Raw genomic sequence first — 18,832 nt, 5'->3', positions numbered from 1 at the left:
GGAAAGGCTTTCTTTGAGTTTTTGCAAAGAGGAAAATCCAGGACCTTCCTCTTTGGGTAAGTCAATGCTTGAAGCAAGAAAAATAAGCTAAAAATTAAGAATCATTTCAGCCTAAGGAAGTGGCGTGGCTCCGTGTTTTAACCTGGCGCAGTACATATAAATAGGCAAGCCTAGTACAAAGGAATACAAGTCTTAGGTCCTTAAGACAAGTGACTCGGCATCTTCATGTCTCTTTCTTATTTAACTAAAATACTGGTTGACTTGGAGGGAAGAGGGATGAATGTAGGGAAACCAACTGAGTGTCATCCAGCCAAGCTGAATACTTGAATTTACTCGTTCTGTTAAAAAAAACACACACAAAACAACCCTCCACTCCAAGGGCTCACCTGAATTCTCTCATTGTGCTAGAATTTGATTGTTTTGAACATCGCTCTAAAAAGAGCAGCTGGGATTTGAGAACCGTTATTGAAATGTTTCCAACAATGCCGTTTCAAAAGTGCGTCTCTGCGTGCGCAGCTGCCGCAGCCCCCCGGACCCTCTGGTGAGGAGACCCGAGGTCATTACCGAGTGTGAGGGGCTCGGAAGTCTCGAGCGGAAATCTGAGGGCCCTGCTCTGACGGTTAAAACAAAAGCCTGCAAACCTACCGGCGTTTTCAAACGCATCGCGCCTCTTCCCGCCCTGGGGAGCTTGACCTAGAGCCAAGTCTCAGCCGCACAGGTTCCTCAGGGACCGAAAACCGCCGGGAGAAAGCCTCCCGCCACGCCCAGATCCGCCCTGAGCCGCTCCAGCCCGGATGGAGTCTTCCTCCGCCCACCCAGCTGCGCCGAGGCCCCGCCCCACTTCCACTACTTGATTGGCTCTGGTGACCGGCCCCCCGAGTGTCGGCTTTGGATTGGTCAACTTGGCCGCCGCTCGGCGCTCTTTCCCGTGGGCGCGCGGCGGGCGTGACCACGCCCCTTACGTCCGGACGCTTGGTCGCCTCAGGAGGCGCCGTAATCGCGGTCCTGGAGGAAGGAGCTCGTCTCTGCGAGGAGCTGTGATGCTGTTGAGTTTGCGGCGGGAGCCGACCGAGACGCGGCGGTCGCGGCCATGAAGGTGAGGGACCGGTGGCGCAGGGCAGCCCCTCCTCGTCTCTCCTCTCCGGCCAGAGCGCCCTAATTGCTTTCTTTTCTCCTCGGCGGCACCTCTCCGGAGACCTCCGCTGAGGGGCGACCTGGCCGCCCGGCGTCCGGGTCCCTGACCGATCCACGACAGATAGATACCCTGGGTTCCCCAATCTCCCCAACTCCCACAGCGCCTCCGGGCCGCAAGCCCGAGGAGCGGGGAGAGGCCGGGCGCCCCCTGCGCTCACGCCTCAGGGCTTCGTGCTGCGCCGGGCCCGGTCCGCGTCCTCGGGGGCCTGAGACAGACCCACTGGTGTTCGCCTCAGCCCTCGCGGCTTTGCCCACTGCGTGCCCTTGCCCGCCCCGAGTCCTTGAACTAACCCAACTGTCGGGACCACCACGGGACTGTCGCAGGACCACAACTGCAGGATGAAGAGAAAAGGAGTGATGATGCGGGGAGCCGTGAGGCTGGGACCAGGCGAATAGGTTAGACTTGTCTCGGGCCGGGGATCCCACCCCGAAGGATGTTTATTTTTCCCCCGTAGGTTTAACATTGGGGGCCGCGACCTAAAGCGCTAGCAAACTGGATGTGTCTGCATCGCCAGTAGGTTACGCAGCAAGTAATTTGACAGCTTGAGTTCTTCAAGGTGGGTGTGAGAGCGTGGGAGCATCGCCGAGTGAGGAGTGGAAGGGAAGGGGGCAGGTTCCGGCCTACTTTAGGGAGCTGGGAATTTTCAAGAGCTCCGTGTACAACAATCCGTTCAGGTATTGATTCATTTGCCCGACTCCAACCCAGCGGGGTGAGTCATAAGGTGATGCTACCCTTTGAGACACAAGCCGATTTCATTCATCTCAGTGAAGAGGTGTGCTCGGTGCGGTAAGGAAGCTAACAGAGCGAGAGCGGCCGGCTTAGAACTGGACCTACACAAAGTCTCCGAGATTGACTGTGGAAGACTGATAAAGGGAGTGTCAGGTAGCTAGAGAAATTCAACATACATTTTATCAAACATGTCCTGTGTGTCAGGACGGAGATGTTGTTAGCAGAAGTCATTCAAAACACAATCCCACCCTTTAAAAGTTTGCCAATCAAGAGAGAGACATTCCAAGTAACTACATTATGAGAATTGGGGGGGGTTGGGGGGGGAGTGAAACCCCCAAGAGCAAGGAAGGTTATTTCTGGCCGCAGGAAGCAAGGAAGAATTTTGCAATAGGTAACTTTTGAACTGTGTGTTCAAGTATGAGGCTATCTTAGGAGGAGCTTATTTTTTACTTCCAAGCTTTAGTGATGAAATATTTCAACTTAGAATACTTATTAAAATGTCTAAAACTAGCTTGCTTTCTTGAAAACCATCATCTTCCAAAAACAGAGGGACCTATGGGTAGAATGCCTCAAAGAACATCAGTATCTTTATTGGTATTAAATGTGTGGCCCATCAAGGAAGTAGATGTAGAAGGAATTAGGACGGTCCAGTGTTGAATTTTTTTCTTTTAATATATCCTATTGATTTTTTTACAGAGAGGAAGGGAGAGAGATAGAGAGTTAGAAACATCGATGAGAGAGAAACATCGATCAGCTGCCTCCTGCACATCTCCCACTGGGGACGTGCCCACAACCAAGGCACATGCCCCTGACCGGAATGGAACCTGGGACCCTTGAGTCCGCAGGCCGACGCTCTATCCACTGAGCCAAACCGGCTTCGGCCAGTGTTGAATTTTTAAAGCAAGTTCTTTAAAAACAGAAGTGTTTTTTAATTTAGGTGGGAGATACAGCTTTCTGAGTTGAAATTTTAGAAACAAAGTTTGGTGGCGGTTGAAGATGTAGAAAAAATTTATTTTCATGAAGCAGATCTAAATGGACTTCAATTTGAACAAGATGACAATGATGAAAATACTGCATTTCATTTATGTTTTTGTGAAAACTGGATTCACAAAATTTAGGATTTGATTTATTTTTGTTTTATATTGAAATTGTTTAATTGTGGGGATTTCTAGGCAGGGTCAGTAATTCCTTATGTCAGGAATTCTAACATTTGAACGTTCACTTAAGCAAGTACTTCCAGTGGAATTAAAATTATTTTGAAAGCAAAGCAATCAGATAAAGTACATCTTCACTCAAACCCAGGAGCAACTGGTTTTAGTGTATGTGTGGAATGGGTATTTACTTTCTTCCTTTAATTTGTTTGTTTTGAAATAAGTTTTACCTCTCAAGACTCAAGTAACTAACCTTAGAGTAGCATGTAATTAACTCATAGGGATTTAAAACAAAAACAAAATCGGTGTCCTATGTTAATTTGATTTAATCCTCCTTCATGATTTTCTATATTTATGTTGATCTCAGCTTTCCTTAATTGTACTAATCACATTAATTCTTCCATGCTCAAAATGAGATATCAAGGAGAAAGTAATATGTTGACTATAATTTTCTTTCCTTTTTTTTCTTTGAAAGGTGGGGGAGTGGTGCTAAGGATCAAGTACACTGTTTTAGAAAAAGAAAACAAAACCCAAACATGAGGAAGGTATGATCTCCAGCACACATTATTGTAAAACTCTATTGATGTGACCAAATGTCTTACTTAAAAGTATTACATTTTTAAGATTAGTATCTGTTTTTGCAACCTGCTTAATGTCCAAATGGAATGAAGAAAGAATTCAGGATGTAGGTAGATTTTCCTCCTTGATGGTATATGGTCTGGTCTGATGTTTGGTCAAAAATGTAGTAGAGTTCCTTGCATATTGTTTTTCAGTTGAGGCAGCAGTTTCAATAAGAAATCCTTTCACATTTTAAGGAGCACATTTTTCTCAAGTGGCTCTAAATAGGATCAGTATTTTTGCTTATTATCTCAACTGTTTCTTCTGCTTTGCTCTAGTTCTACTGGAAAGTTTAACCCAACTGAAATTCAAACTGCAAAACATTGTTTTATATTTACTGGTTTCAAGATTTGAAATATCTTTTCATATAGTTTAAACACAGGACATTGAATTTTAGCAAATTGAAGGTTGTTTGGAGTTTAAAATTCTCTGAGGAAACTTTCACTGATAGAAAAACTGAATCCCTGCCTGGTCTTTGTAGCTTCTTACAACATCCAAGAAAATGTTCTTGAATTTGAAACTTTTAAGTTATCCTTAAAATATCTGTAAAATATTACCATATTTAATTTAGAGTTGTGGCAAGCAGCTTTTAGGAAGTGGCATTATGATTACTGCTGCTTATCTAGTTTAATCAAAAGCAAACGATTTAGACCATAATTTTTGCAAAAGGGAACTAGGTGTTAGAACAGTAGAATCAGACTGGACCTTGGTTCAGCAACCTCAGTACTTGAGTTCTGGCTAAGAAAGTTTATTTACAAAGTCACAAGTAGAAGTCAGCTGTAGAAGAAATGGGCTCAGGAAACAAGTTGAAGAGGCAAAAGAAGGGCCTTGGAAAGGAAAATATGCCTGGGGAAGCGGGTGGGGAGAAAGGGGGGTGTGTTCTAGAGAAAGAGGGAAGGAGGTCCCTCTCCAGAGGCAGGGATCTTGGAGGAGGTCAGGTGTGTCCTTTTAGAGTCGTGGTCTTCATTGATTGGTAGGTGCCAGGGTAGGGGGTCATTCATCAGTGCAGCTGGTCCTGATGCTAGCCCTGGCATTGCTTGTCAGGTTTTGCAGCTTTTCTGAGCCTGGAGCTAAAACAGCTGAGGCCTGGATGTTATCCCTATGGGTTAATGCGGTTAATGCGGGTTAATGCGTAAGGGCCTGTATTAGAGGCCACTCTTTGTCTCCTTTTTCCTCCTCCTGAAGGGTCTGCATGACTATGGACATGCCAGGAGAGGAAAGGTCAGGACGATGCAAGCCGCATGACCACGATATGAAAGGTCAGGGGTCCAAACCATAGTGATATGCTAGAGGAAGAAAGGTTACCCTGGGGCAGTGAGGTTCTTGTTTTTCCAGTTTTGCACATAGTTAAACACCCAGGGCTTACCGCCCCTGGTGACTTATACCTGGCTCATCGTCCTTGCTCTGCTCATATCTATCTAACTGCCCACCACATAATTATTTAGTTTTCTGCTGTTTTCATACCCATTGACTCTGTATTTGGCTGTCATTTGATCTTCATGGAAATATATTTTTATTTTTTTAAGAGTGTGAGAGAAAGAAAACATCGACTTGTTGCTCCACTTATTTATGCATTCATTGGTTGGTTGATTCTTGTTTGTGCCTGACCAGGGAAAGAACCCGAAACCTTGGCATATTGGGACAATACTCTAACCCAGTGGTTCTCAACCTTCTTGCCCTTTAAATACAGTTCCTCATGTTGTGACACAACCATAAAATTATTTTCGTTGCTACTTCATAACTGTAATGTTGCTACTGTTATGAATCGTAATGTAAATATCTGATATGCAGGATGGTCTTAGGCAACCCCTGTGAAAGGGTCGTTCGACCGCCAAAGGGGTCGCGATCCACAGGTTGAGAACCGCTGCTCTAACCATTCTTCTGTAACTCATTGTAAAACTGATTCCTGAAATCAGGGCAACTTTTCTTATTCTTTATTTTAGTTTGTCTGGTTACCATTACATTTGGTAGAATCATTAAAAGGCATCATATTCTAATGTAGTTTAGGTTTCAAAATTTGTAATAAAGTTTTTGTTAATTCTTTAAATTTTGGAAGTATTTCCCCACCATAGGGATTCTAAAAGCATATTAGATTATACACACAATCAAAGACTGCTGAACCTTGAGGCCATTTGAAAACTGGCACTCTGTTGGAAAGAAGGATAGGCTGCTGCTCTTGCTTTGTTGACTGAAATGATGATTCAGAATGAGCTTATATTGTGTGAATCTGACTGAGAAATATGAGAGAGTGCTTATAAAATCAGTAGTCTATTGTTGTGGAAAAAAGTGTGACAGTCCTGGAATCTGTCAGTCCCCCTCTAATGCACCGCTCCCCCCCTATATACTCCTACTGAGGGGAGGAAATTTCGAATTCATTCTTAAGGAAGGAACAATATAGGAGGAACACTTTCAGCCTTTCTATTACCAGAGGGGAAAAAGCAACTTTTAGGCTGGTGAGTTTTAGCAAATGAACTACACATGCTCTAGCTCAGTCCTCTCTGGGACTTGTCTGATGTCTTCCTATGGGGGGATAGCAATATGGTCAACTAGATGGTAAGCTGCTGTTGGTCAGCTGGGATGTCCTATTATCAAGACCATTTGGCCGCAGAGCTAAAGTCATGTTTTCCAATTGGTGTTATCTTCTATAATAATAAAAGCATAATATGCTAATTAAACCCGACAGCCAAATGACCTGGATGTCCTTCCAGATGACTTTCCAGACAAAGCCCAGGCTGAGGCAAGCCATAGCGGCTGTGAGGGCCGAGCCCCTTGCACAAATTTTGTGCATCGGGCCTCTAGTTAGTAATGAAGCAAACATTTACATTTCTATTTGTCTTATTTTTTAATTAGTTCCAAATTAGGAGTGAAAAAAAAAGGTAGTGTTATTGGCCCTCAAAAATCTTGGAGCAGCCCTGGCTGGTTTGGCTTAGTGGATAGAGCATCAACCTGAGGATTGAAAGGTCCCAGGTTCTATTCTGGTCAGGGCACATGCCCAGGTTGTGGGCTAGGTCCCTGGTGGGGGGCGTGCAGGAGGCAGCCGATCAATGACTCTCATCATTGATGTTTCTATCTCTTTCTCCCTCTCCCTTCCTCTCTGAAAGCAATAAAAATATATATTTTTTAAAATATTGGAGCAATGGTTTGGGGGAAAAAACACACACCAAAACTGGCATTGGGTGTCTGAATAGCATGAGGAGATCTAGGTGTCTGGCAGTCCAGAAGGAGGCTGTGGAATTTAATCTCTTACTAGGCTCATGTAAGTTTTTTAATATGATACCTGGTTCTTAACTGATATAAGAAAGGCCATGGTCCCAAGAATAATCTAGTTAGGAACAATTTTGGCTGAAGGGGTTGTGTAGGAAAGGGATTATCAAAGAAAAGCCATTTGTTTTCAGTAGCAAATAAACTGATGACTAGCAAATAAACTGCAAATAGCTAAATTCCTTGAGCTAGAAGTTTTGCGCCAAGCATAGGAAGATGTGCCTGGTTTTTCCCTCTTGTTTTGAACTACATTCTTGATCAAGGGAGGAAATATTGCCAACTTTACAAATTATTCTTCCTAACCTCTTGGATTCATGTAGTTTAGCCTATAGAGTCTTGCTCTTAACCCTGGTCCCAAATAGGATTTATAATTTTTAGTCACATAAGCCCAGATCATAGCTTTAGTTTTCAGAGATCCAGACTTTGGCTTCATTCATGGAAGGGTAAAATATTGTTTGTTTTGTTTTTGTTTAAAAGCAAATAAAAGGTGGATGGTGACCCTTACTTCAGCAATATACCTCTTTGGAATTGAGGCAGAGCAATAACTCAGTGAATTTACTAAAAATTCAAAAGCCAAAGGTCTGTGTCTTGTGTACTGTCTGGAAATAGGGTTTGCTCAGAAAATCTACGAGGAAATATAGTAGTTTGGGAAAAGCTTCAAGCTTGCTAATAAAAGATGAGCAGAGAGTGAATTTAAAAAAATAAGGGAATGAAGGAGGAAGATCTTAGAAGATAGGGAAGACAGAATAGAACTTGGGTCTCTAAAGCTTTTGAAGGAAGGGTGCAAAAGGGGAAGCTTTTTGGCTATTATCCTACCAGATACGGTAACTGGGGAAAGGTACTTCAAATAAAACTAGTGATTGAGCTGTCCCAGCCGGGTGGCTCTTGTTTATGGGTTTCATTCCTGGTCAGGGCACATTTGATCTCCAGTTGCACGTTTGATCCCCAGTTGGAATACATACGGGAGGCAACTGATCAATGTTTCTTTCTCTCTCCCTACTTCTCTCTCTAAAAAATCCATAAATATATCTTCTGGTCAGGATTAAAAACAAACAACAAACTAGTGACTGAGGCTTCCACTGTTTCAAATTTCAGACCTTTCTTTTTTTTTTTAATATATATTTTATTGATTTTTCACAGAAAGGAAGGGAGAGAGATAGAGAGTCAGAAACATCGATGAGAGAGAAACATCGATCAGCCGCCTCCTGCACATCTCCCAGTGGGGATGTACCCGCAACCCAGGTACATGCCCTTGACCGGAATTGAACCTGGGACCTTTTAGTCCGTAGGCCGACGCTCTATCCACTGAGCCAAACCAGTTTCGGCCAAATTTCAGACCTTTCAAGAAGGCTAGAGTGTTGCAAACACTACTGTCAGAAGCTAACAGTATACATAGGCAAATTTACCCTCAGGATGTGCTAAGAGTATTATTGGGAGATTATTCTCTTATTGGGAGATTTTGTCCAATTTTGAGTTCACAGATCTAATGAGGCCAAAACCTAGATTTTTCAGTGTTTCCTCTTTCCCTCTGCTCTGGTTTTTGGTTGAGTTGTACCAAATAATAGGTTGTAGCAACATATTTTTGCCTGTCTGTGTTTTTTAATTTTTATTTTATGATGATGTAACCAAAAGAAGATGAAGTGATCTTTTCATTATTTTCCCTTCTGGTGAATGAAGGAGGAAATTCCATCCCCTTTATAGAAACATGAGGATTGGGACAAAATTGTTACCCTCCAATATTGATGTCTACCTGTTTTCCTGAAGTAAACTCTTCTATTCTCTTCACCAGAGCTGTGAACATTTTCAGCCTAGAATTTTAATGATCATGGTTTGGAAATTCGTGTTCTGTAACTTATACAACTGATTTCTGAAAGAACACAATGTGTGGCAGTGCTGTTTTTAAAAGGGAGTATGATTTGGATTTGAGATTTTTAACCTGCTAGGTCAAAGTCATTTTTTACCTTTATTATTTTTTCTCATTGAAACAATTTGAACTTTCTGGGTAGCATGAAAATTTTAAATAATGTTACATTGCCGTTCAAGAGGTAATATAAAGGAACCTTTTACACAGTTATTTATCAGAGTCATGATGGCAGAACTATAGATGCAGTGGAAAAAAGTTCTGTCCACAAGGAACATTTGCTGGAGTTGGGAAGACATCTCCCAGAAATCAAAACAGGGATAAAAGCTAATATAGCTGTTTGTTTAGTAGTTAGGTCAGCAGGAAGCTGAAGCTTCTCAAAAACTTTACTTCTTTAAACTTCTGGAATGAAGAAAAGTTTATTCCGGTGGTATAGTCTACAGTTGAATTATGTATAACTTCCCCAAAATGTTACGTACAAATTAAAATTTTTAAAACAACATTTTACTTGTTTTAAGAGCTTACCTTTTAAAGCACTGTAGATGGAATCCTCTGGTAAAAGAATACCCACTTTAGCGCTGGCTGGTGTGGCTATGTTGGTTGGAGTGTTGTCCTGTATACCTGAGGGTGGCGGTTTCGATTCCCAATCAGGGCACTTATTAGGGTTCTATCCCTGGTTAGAGCAAGTGTGGGAGGTGGCCTGATTGATGATTCTCTCTCACATGGATTTTTCTTTTTCCCCTCCTCTCTCTAAAATCAATTTTTAAAAAAAGAATATTCACTTTAAATGAGTAAATCTGGATTTTCATCCTTTTATGTTTAAACAAACTATGATTCTAAAGTATATATTTAAAGGTATGAACTATATTAACTATAATTTAACCGGACTTTTAAAGGCATCACTATTTCTTGAGAATTACAGGGTGTGAAGCTATATAATACTTAAGTCAATGACCCTGATACTTAAGACTGTTTGAATCTTGTATTGTGGTTTCTTACTACTTTACCTTCTCCTTTCCCTATATTTAATATAACATATTATTCCTGGGTAGTAGCAAGAATAATATGATCCTTCTATAGCATCCCAAATAGCCTTTTAAAATTGTTTTTAAAAAGTTTTTGAAGAACTTGGACAAGCAGTAAATGTTTGAACAAATTAGATAAATGAACTATGCCAGTTCATGTGCTGCCATTTTAATACATAAGATCTCACCTAACTGGACTTAAGATCTCTTCTAACCGGACTTCTATTACCTATCACTTATTCAGAGTCTACAATATGCTTTAAAATTAGGTCAAGGGACAAACATTGGCTCCAAACATCATAGCTTTTCTACTTTAAACATGGGAAAATACCTTGAGCTCTCACTGAAAAAAAATATGTATATATATTTCTAACAAGCTTGGTTATTGGGTTTCTGAGTCTGCAGTAAAAAAGGAGACAGATTGCTAGGTGGGTATAGTGATAGCAGTTTGTGGTTCACAGAAAGGGAAGAGATGAAAGAAAAAAGATATAAAAGGGCAGTACATTACTTTTCAGGCCACTTAGTGGAGTGGCAGATAGCCCATACATTTTGTGTTCAGTATTTTTACTTTGAAAGGTAGAATAGCCCTCACTGGTTTGCTCAGTGGTTAGTGTTGGCCCTTGGACTGAAGGATCTCCAGTTCGATTCCTGATCTAAGGCATGTACCTGGGTTGCAGGTTCAATCCCAGGCCCCGGTCAGGGGTGCATAGGCAACCAATGGATGTGTCTCTCTCACATCGATGTTTCTGTACCCCTTCTCTTCTTACACTCTCTCACTAAAAACAATTGAAAAAATTATCCTCGGGTGAGGATTAACAACAACAAAAAGTAGAATAACTGCTTTTAAAAAATATTTTCCTTAATGTCAAATTAATATATTCTTTTTAAAGATTTTGGGAAGTAGAGAAAAACTCAAAAAAATAAATTATACAAAGATACATTAAAAACTTCAAAGAGCTTCAGTTGGCATTTTGATGTTTTCCCAGTCATTTTTTTAAAAATAAAAAAATTTATGCCATGGTTTATTATGCCCAGTTATAAATGAGAACAGAAGTTTAATGGAATTAAGTAATTTTAATTTATATTCTTTCTGCTAAATGATAGCTGGGAAAATCTGCCTCAGCACATAGAAAAAATAGGTAGTTTTTATGAGTATTCCCAATGGGAAATATTCTTTGCAAATACCAGAAAGTTATCTTTCCAAATAGCTTAAAATTTTGACACTTTAAAGCAGGGGTCCTCAAACTTTTTATTTTTTATTTATTTTTATTTTTTTTTAATATATTTTATTGATTTTTCACAGAGAAGAAGGGAGAGAGATAGAGAGTTAGAAACATCGATGAGAGAGAAACATCGATCAGCTGCCTCCTGCACATCTCCTACTGGGGATGTGCACGCAACCCAAGCACATGCCCTTGACCGGAATCGAACCCGGGACCTCTCAGTCCACTGGCCGACGCTCTATCCACTGAGCCAAACCGGTCTCGGCTAAAGCAGGGGTCCTCAAACTTTTTAAACAGGGGGCCAGTTCACTGTCCCTCAGACCACTGGAGGGCCAGACTATAGTTTAAAAAAAAACTATGAACCAATTCCTGTGCACACTGCACATATCTTATTTTGAAGTAAAAAAACAAAACGGGAACAAATACAATATTTGTATTTGCATGTGGCCCGCGGGCCGTAGTTTGAGGACCTCTACTTTAAAGAATAATCTCAGCTCTAGCTGGTTTGGCTCAATGGATAGAGTGTTGGCCTACGAACTGAAGGGTCCCGGGTTCGCATGGTCCAGGGCACATGCTGGGTTTCAGGCTTGATCCCCAGTAGGGGTGTGCGGGAGGCAGCCGATCAATGATTCGCTCTCATCATTGATGTTTCTATCTCTCTTCCTCTCCCTTCCTCTCTGAAATCAGTAAGAATAAAAAATTTTAAAGAATAATCTCAAAGTTATTTAGGGCAAACATACCTCTCCAGAATGGCATTCAGAGAGCCCAGGTTCCACTTAGCTTTAATCTGGTTCCTTCTTATATTCCTTTCCAGGCGGGTGCCACATCTATGTGGGCTTCATGCTGTGGACTGCTGAATGAAGTCATGGGAACCGGAGCTGTCAGGGGCCAGCAGGCAGGATTCGCCGGAAGTACCGGTCCATTCAGATTTACACCAAACTCTGATTTTTCCACTACTTACCCACCAGCACCTACAGAAGGGCCTAATATAGTTTGCAAAGCCTGTGGACTTTCATTTTCAGTCTTCAGAAAGAAGGTCAGTTAGATGAAATGTTATATACAAAAGACATCAGAATTCTTGATTGTATGTAATTTTGAATATTAATGAATCTTCATTTCTTTTTATAAAAAATACCAAAAAGTTAGTCCTATTAATCATTTCCCATTTAGGAAAGTACTCAGTTGGAGAGACTAAATTACTGTTCGTTTTCTGACTAGACATTGTTACTTGTCATGTTGCTCCTGAACTTTGACCTGTTTGTACACCTTGATTCTTCCTAATGATGCTTATGTTCTAAAGCAAGAGATTTAATTAGTGTACAGTTTTGTTCAGAGATGACTTACTGTATATACTCTGATCTCAAGTTTCAAAAAATATATCCCTAACCATATTTTTAACTCAAGTGAAGAAATAAATGTATTAAGGTAACTACTATTCAACATAAAACACTTGGGTTAAAGTTGTTCTGAGAACCATCATGCAATAGTTCTCACAATCTTTGATTGTCAATTCAGTCCTTTAAAATACTTAAGGAACATCCCTGGCCTTGTGGCTCGGCTGGTTGGAGCATTGTCCCATACACTAAAATACTTAAGGAACAAGGTATTAGCTTGTGGGAACAATGTACCAAGCAGAAACGACCACATCTTAGTGTCTTCTTTAAGTTTTGCTAGTGGAATGGCTTTGACTGTGATTAGGGCTGTGTAGGGTAAGGATTACTGCATTAGTGGGGTCCTCTGTTCACTTGGATTGATCTTGAGAGATCAGTTGCCTTTCTCTTTCCTTGTATTATACGCATTCCCCTCCCATGCTTCTCTTTAAGTGGAAATTGTTCACATAAAAAAGTTTGTGGTTGTGCTTTCTGCTCCATGTGGTTCCAGACAGCTCTGCTCTGCTAATTACATGTTTGCCCCAAGGGGTGGAAAGGTTTTAATTCATTAACACAAGAGTGTATGTTTTTTATTTAAAGGGCTGTATTTGAACTTCTGTGGATCCAAACTGCCTTGGCAGTGACTGTTCTTTATTTTCATGGCTTTTGGAACATAAAAACACCTGTGAGAATAGTCTGGTGCCACAGAGCACTTCATAAGAACTAGAATTAAATGTTAAAAGAAGGTAAAAAAGAAAGAAAACTAGTACTTTCATAACGGCTCATAGCTGGCTATCATTAAATGCTTCTTTTCTATTTGTTTCTTCAGCACATATGTTGTGACTGCAAGAAGGATTTTTGCTCCGTTTGCTCAGTCTTACAAGAAAATCTTCGTAGATGTTCCACCTGTCACTTATTACAAGAGACGGCCTTTCAGCGCCCTCAGTTAATGCGACTGAAAGTGAAGGATCTGCGGCAATATCTCATTCTTAGAAACATACCCATTGATACCTGTCGAGAGAAAGAAGACTTGGTAGATTTAGTGCTGTGCCACCATGGGCTGGGCTCTGAGGACGACCTGGACACCAGCAGTCTGAATTCCTCAAGGTCCCAGAATTCTAGTTTTTTTACACGTTCATTTTTTTCAAACTATACAGCCCCCTCTGCTACCATGTCTTCATTTCAGGGAGAACTAATGGGTAGAGACCGGACCTTAGGATCTGGAGCCTTGGCACAGGTATGATTGGTAATTACCCTAAGGGTCTGGCATGTCTACTCTTGGTGGGGTCTTTAGGGGTTGATGCCTCCTTGTGGGAGAGAGGTTCCACACACTGCTGAACTTTGCACTTACAAGCCTCCTGATGTGAGTTTCCAAGCTTAGGTGCTAGGTGGCCCCAAAGTCAGCTGTTTGAAGGGTCCTAAATAACTCATCAGTTTCTTGACCTTAGTTACCTCAGTTTCCCTATCTTATATGGTGAAATGACTGAAAAGTCAAATATAAACATTTGCAAGACTGTGCCAGTGACCATGGAAACAGTAGTGTAAGTTAACCTAATGCTCAGTTGTCTTGCTGCAGTAAAAGTGTCCTAATTTGGATCATGGGAAAGAACCACTGAATTAGTGAACGAATGTGGTTATTTGTTAATTTCAAAGAAGTACCAGTGCATAATACTGGTGAGGTCTGCAAATGCTGCCATTTGATGCTTGTGTACCAGTGAGGTATAATATTTGAAACTGAGAACTAACCTTGACTGTTGTAGAGCCATGGTCAAGAAAAAGTCAGAGAAAGGTATGAAAAAGGGTATATAAATCAAATGGATTTCTGTCCTTCCTAAAGAGTGCCTCTGACTGTTGAGGAATTTCTAAAAACTAGAAATAGCAATAGCCATCAGTGAAGAAGTCCAGAAACCATTCTTTGGAATTACTATCGAGATCTTTCAATCATATCCCCTGACACTTGCACTGATCTTAGAACTTTAGTTTCTATCTATATCTTAGAGGCTTAAACTAGCTATATGTAGGCAGGTCCTTTGATAATGACTCAGTGCAATTCCATAGGCTTATGGCTTTGGACTATGGTCCCATGATGGGACCATCCTCAGGGTTCTAGTTAGGTTTTATAAATTCACATATACCTAGGAATTTGGCTTTTGAGATAATTTTACAGAAGTGAAGTTGATCAAATCATGTAGGGCCCAACTCTTTGGAAGGGGCAGCAGCATTCAGGATCCAAAGAAGTCATGGAATATGCCCATTGTTGGGTGCATTCTTGGGGAAGGTCTGTGCAAAGGTTTACTCCAGTGATAAAGATGGGTTGATACTGTTAGGAAAAGGTGACTTCTGACATAACCATATCCATTATGCATATAGGTACAAAGTGAAACAGCATCAGCAAACACAGATGATGATGACGATGATGATGATGATGACGATGAAGATGACAACTTGGAGGAACAGGTGAAATCTCCTATAAAATTTGGTTTCCTGACATGTCAACCTGGCAGGCAGGAAAAGGCCCATGTACACTTTTGCTGATTAGCAGAGGATATTTCTTTAGGTTTGAATGTAGCACAATATATAACTAGAGGCCCGGTGCATGAAATTCATGCACAGGTAGGGTCTCTAGGCTTGGCTGGTGATCAGGGCCGATTGGGGCCTTCCTTCATTCTGCACCGCCCCCTGCTGGTCAGCACACATCAAAGTGAGTGGTCAAACTCCTGAGGGGACAATTTGCATATTAGCTTTTTATGATATAGGATACTTTAAGGACTGACAAGTAATCTGGGAAGAATATCTAGGGCCAGTCATGACTGTAGGGTGAGAGCATGTCATTTTCCTTGCTGTGGGAGGTCTGAATTGGTAGGAATAGAAGTGCTGTATAATTTCAGGCGCCTGGCATCTCCAAGAAGAGACTGAGAGCTTCGCTGTCTGACCTGTCAAGCCTTGAAGATGTGGAAGGGATGAGCGTGCGCCAGCTGAAGGAAATCCTGGCTCGGAATTTTGTCAACTACTCTGGCTGTTGTGAAAAATGGGAGCTGGTAGAGAAAGTAAACCGCTTATACAAAGAGAATGAAGAAAACCAAAAGTCATGTAGGTTTCTTTTTTCCTATTTCCCCTGCAGTATCCTTCCTTAGGCTTTAGAAGCTGGGCTGTTTCTGTTACAAGTCAAATTTATTTCTGTGACAGTGTTTATTTCTCTTAAATCCAGGGATTACTGGCTTTTTCAATCTTGAATTATTGTCCTTCCAAACCATATTCATGATCCCCATTGATCCTTTCTGTGACTTGTAGAAATGGAAGCCTCAATATCTCTAACTCTAGGTCCAAATCTCAGACTATGAACTTAAAAAAAAAATTTTTAATCCTCACCCAAGGATATGCTTATTGATTTTAGAGAAGGGAAGGAGAGAGAGAACATCGATTGGTTGCCTTCCATGTGACCTGACCAGGGATTGATCTCGCAGCCTTTTGGTATACGATGACACTCCAACTGAATGAGTCATACCAGTCATGGCAGGCAAGCTGTGAACTTTTAGAATTCATTTAGCACCTTTCTTATTCAGATTCTGGATTTTCTCAAAACCTAATCTGGGCCAGAGAGCCAGAAAAAGCTCGCAGCCCTTTTCAGTTACATTTCATCAGTACCAGGGTGGCCAGAAACATAGGTGGCTTTTGAGATGTTTCCAAGGCTGGAGTCTGGGGCTTCCTCCAACTACAGGCTACTTGATGTACAACTCTTTGTAACTTCACTATGGAAATATAACTTTTTCCTGCTGACATGAGGCCCCGGACACTGCAACTTTCCCAAGTTGGAGGTGGCGGAAAATTCCAAGCGTTTCTGACTCTAAGGCCCATATTAAGGACAACCTAGGTTTCCTCATTTTTATTTACAGAAGCAATCCTCACCAAAACCTGGAATTACATAGAATTAAATAGCTAACATTTGTTGGGCACTTTATACCTGGTCTAAGCTAAGCATCTCTCATTTATTCTCACAAAACTCTACCAGGTGTAGGCATTAATATTGCCATCTCTAGTGGAGGGAAGTGCAGAGAAGTTGGGATTATTTCTTACTGCAGGATCATGCTGTGCCTATTGTGGTCACTCAGCAGGTGGCTGCTCAGCCTATTAGGTGCAGTTCTAGCTCTCTGTTACCTTTCAGATGGTGAGCGGCTGCAGCTGCAGGAAGAGGAAGATGACAGCCTGTGCCGGATCTGCATGGATGCTGTCATCGACTGTGTCCTGCTTGAGTGTGGGCACATGGTCACCTGCACCAAGTGCGGCAAGCGCATGAGTGAGTGTCCCATCTGCCGACAATATGTGGTGCGCGCTGTGCACGTGTTCAAGTCCTGAAGTAGACGCTCTTCCCGATAGGACATTCGCCCCCAAGCTTGAACCCAGACATTTCCGTGCACAGAGAGGGACTGGAAACTTACTGTTCAAAAGTTGAAGTTATTTTTTAAAATTATTTTCACTACTAACTGGGAACAAAGATTCATAGTAAGTTACGGCAACATTGGTCTGTGCCATACACCTGTCAGCCTGTGGACATGCTGTTTCCCAGGTTTAGCCCGGCTTCATCACACGTCTGTGATCAGTAACTCCTGAAGTCAGATTGCTGATGGCATCAGCTACTCTCCCTTTGGAGGACATTTCTCTTCTCCGTTCTTCTGTTTTTAGCTTAAACTACTCAGATGTTTGAAACTTCTGTTTGGATGAGATCACTGTCCACAACTGACCAACATGGTACATGCTGAGCAGTGGTACCTCTGAATGTTCACTTTATTAGTCATGGATATTTTAAATGCTACTATTTGATGAATGTAAGTTTCCACATTGTTGCTATTTCTGAATTTAAACTTCATTGAGAACACTGACATTTATCTATATAGTCAACTGCCAGGGCCTTAGAGACTAATAACATGTCCATTTCTGTTCAGGTACAGCTTTTTATAGCAAGGGCTGCATCTAGCTTCTTCACTAGAGAAAAGTGTGTGTTAAATTCTTTACTAATGTGTAATTGGTTTACACTGTTTTGTATAGTGAAAGTGTATTTTCAGTGCTACTGCTAGCTAATTTGAACTTTAGGAATAAAATTAGATTTTCAAAAATGCTTTTCTTTACATTGTCCTAGTTAGTGTCTAATTCACTTGGGTATAGTGTGAATGGGTGTCCACACCAAGGTATGTGCCCTTGACCGGAATCAAACACGGGACCTTTTGGTCTGTAGGCCAACGTTCTATCCACTGAGCCACACTGGCTAGAGCTGTAGCTCCCTTTTCATAAGAGCCCAGGGTCGGTGTCGGCTGCGGTTCACACTAACCAGCATGAGCAGGTCATTGCCTCCCTACAGAAGCCATAAAACTCGGCACCTGCTGAAGCTTTAGGAGCACTTATCTTGCCTTACTTATTGTAAGACAGTGAGCTCCAGAAATTCAGCCCTCCCCACAAATTGGGAAGTCTTCAAATCCAGACCAGCCCTCAATAACAAGCACATTTAGAAGCTGAGCAGTAGGTGCTGGTTTGTCTAAGGTTAAATTAGAAAAGTGAGATTTATTTGCACATAGTCTCAGCTTAAAACAACTTACTTAATGATTTCCTCTTGGGTTTATATAAGTTTCAAGTGCTTGTTTTAGCAAAAGGATAAAAACTTAATGGAGGATCTTTTTAAGTGGTGTTTCAAAGTCACCTTGGTTTAGTGAGAAACCAACAAATTTTTAGCCTAACAGGCTTGACACTTAGAATAACTGAATTACAAGGTACTAACTTGTTTGGCAAAAAGCAAACATTTCTCTCTGAAGTCTACATTTTATAGCTGGCATACCATGCCTCTTGAAGTTAATTTTTTGAATACATAATAATATGGATAAAATTCTGAAAGTCCAAAACAGAATACAATGACATCTCCTTGTCCCTGTCCTCACAATATAAAAGGATGGCACTTGATGCTTTAGAGGAGTCACGGTGTCTTCCTTTGTAAACAAGGTTTCCTAGAGGAAGGAGGGATGGAGCCTCTCTTTCCTGAATTCTTAGCTGTGATCTCACACAGGAAGCACCACCTCGGGTTTATGTTACTTTCATTACATCATCAGATAATGTTGTATGGACTCAGAGCAGCTGTTTGCAAGCATTTAGCTCAGCTTGGCCTTATCTAAAGCTCATTTTTTAAATGACAGGTCTGTACTGAGACTGGGTGCTGGGGTAAAACCTCAGCTAGATTTTTCAATATACTTGGGAGGGAGATCACCTGTTAAAACCACTATGGCAACCTACCTCAAGCCTGGTGAGATGCTGTGTCTTGGCTCTATGTCCCTATGGTAGCTACGGATTCCCAGCTCTGGAACCTCCTCTCAGCAAGCCTGGGTGCTCCCAGAAACGTTATAGGACAATCAGGGGCCT

General features: G+C 41.5%; 1 protein-coding gene across 4 annotated transcripts; it reads left to right on the top strand.

Moving 5' to 3' along the window:
• The first annotated feature begins 945 nt into the window (after positions 1–945).
• RNF34 (ring finger protein 34) lies at positions 946–17,546 on the top strand. 4 transcript variants are annotated; one of them, XM_036353452.1, is made up of 8 exons: positions 950–1,096; positions 1,650–1,751; positions 3,551–3,620; positions 11,878–12,099; positions 13,263–13,670; positions 14,804–14,890; positions 15,322–15,523; positions 16,596–17,546. In XM_036353452.1, exons 3-8 carry the CDS (start codon positions 3,612–3,614, stop codon positions 16,784–16,786), a joined length of 1,119 nt encoding a protein of 372 aa, XP_036209345.1. In that variant the 5' UTR covers positions 950–1,096; positions 1,650–1,751; positions 3,551–3,611; the 3' UTR covers positions 16,787–17,546. The 4 variants fall into 4 exon arrangements, with proteins under 4 accessions (XP_036209347.1, XP_036209345.1, XP_036209344.1 ...); XM_036353451.1 differs by lacking the exon at positions 1,650–1,751; XM_036353453.1 differs by lacking the exons at positions 950–1,096; positions 1,650–1,751 and adding an exon at positions 1,837–2,077.
• Positions 17,547–18,832: the final 1,286 nt, after the last annotated feature.

The sequence above is a fragment of the Myotis myotis genome, unplaced genomic scaffold (genome assembly GCF_014108235.1).
Source record: "Myotis myotis isolate mMyoMyo1 unplaced genomic scaffold, mMyoMyo1.p scaffold_m19_p_20, whole genome shotgun sequence".
In the NCBI taxonomy this organism is placed as follows: domain Eukaryota; kingdom Metazoa; phylum Chordata; class Mammalia; order Chiroptera; family Vespertilionidae; genus Myotis; species Myotis myotis.
The sequence above is the reverse complement of the archived record's forward strand: the minus strand, read 5'-3'. Positions and strand labels throughout refer to the sequence as shown.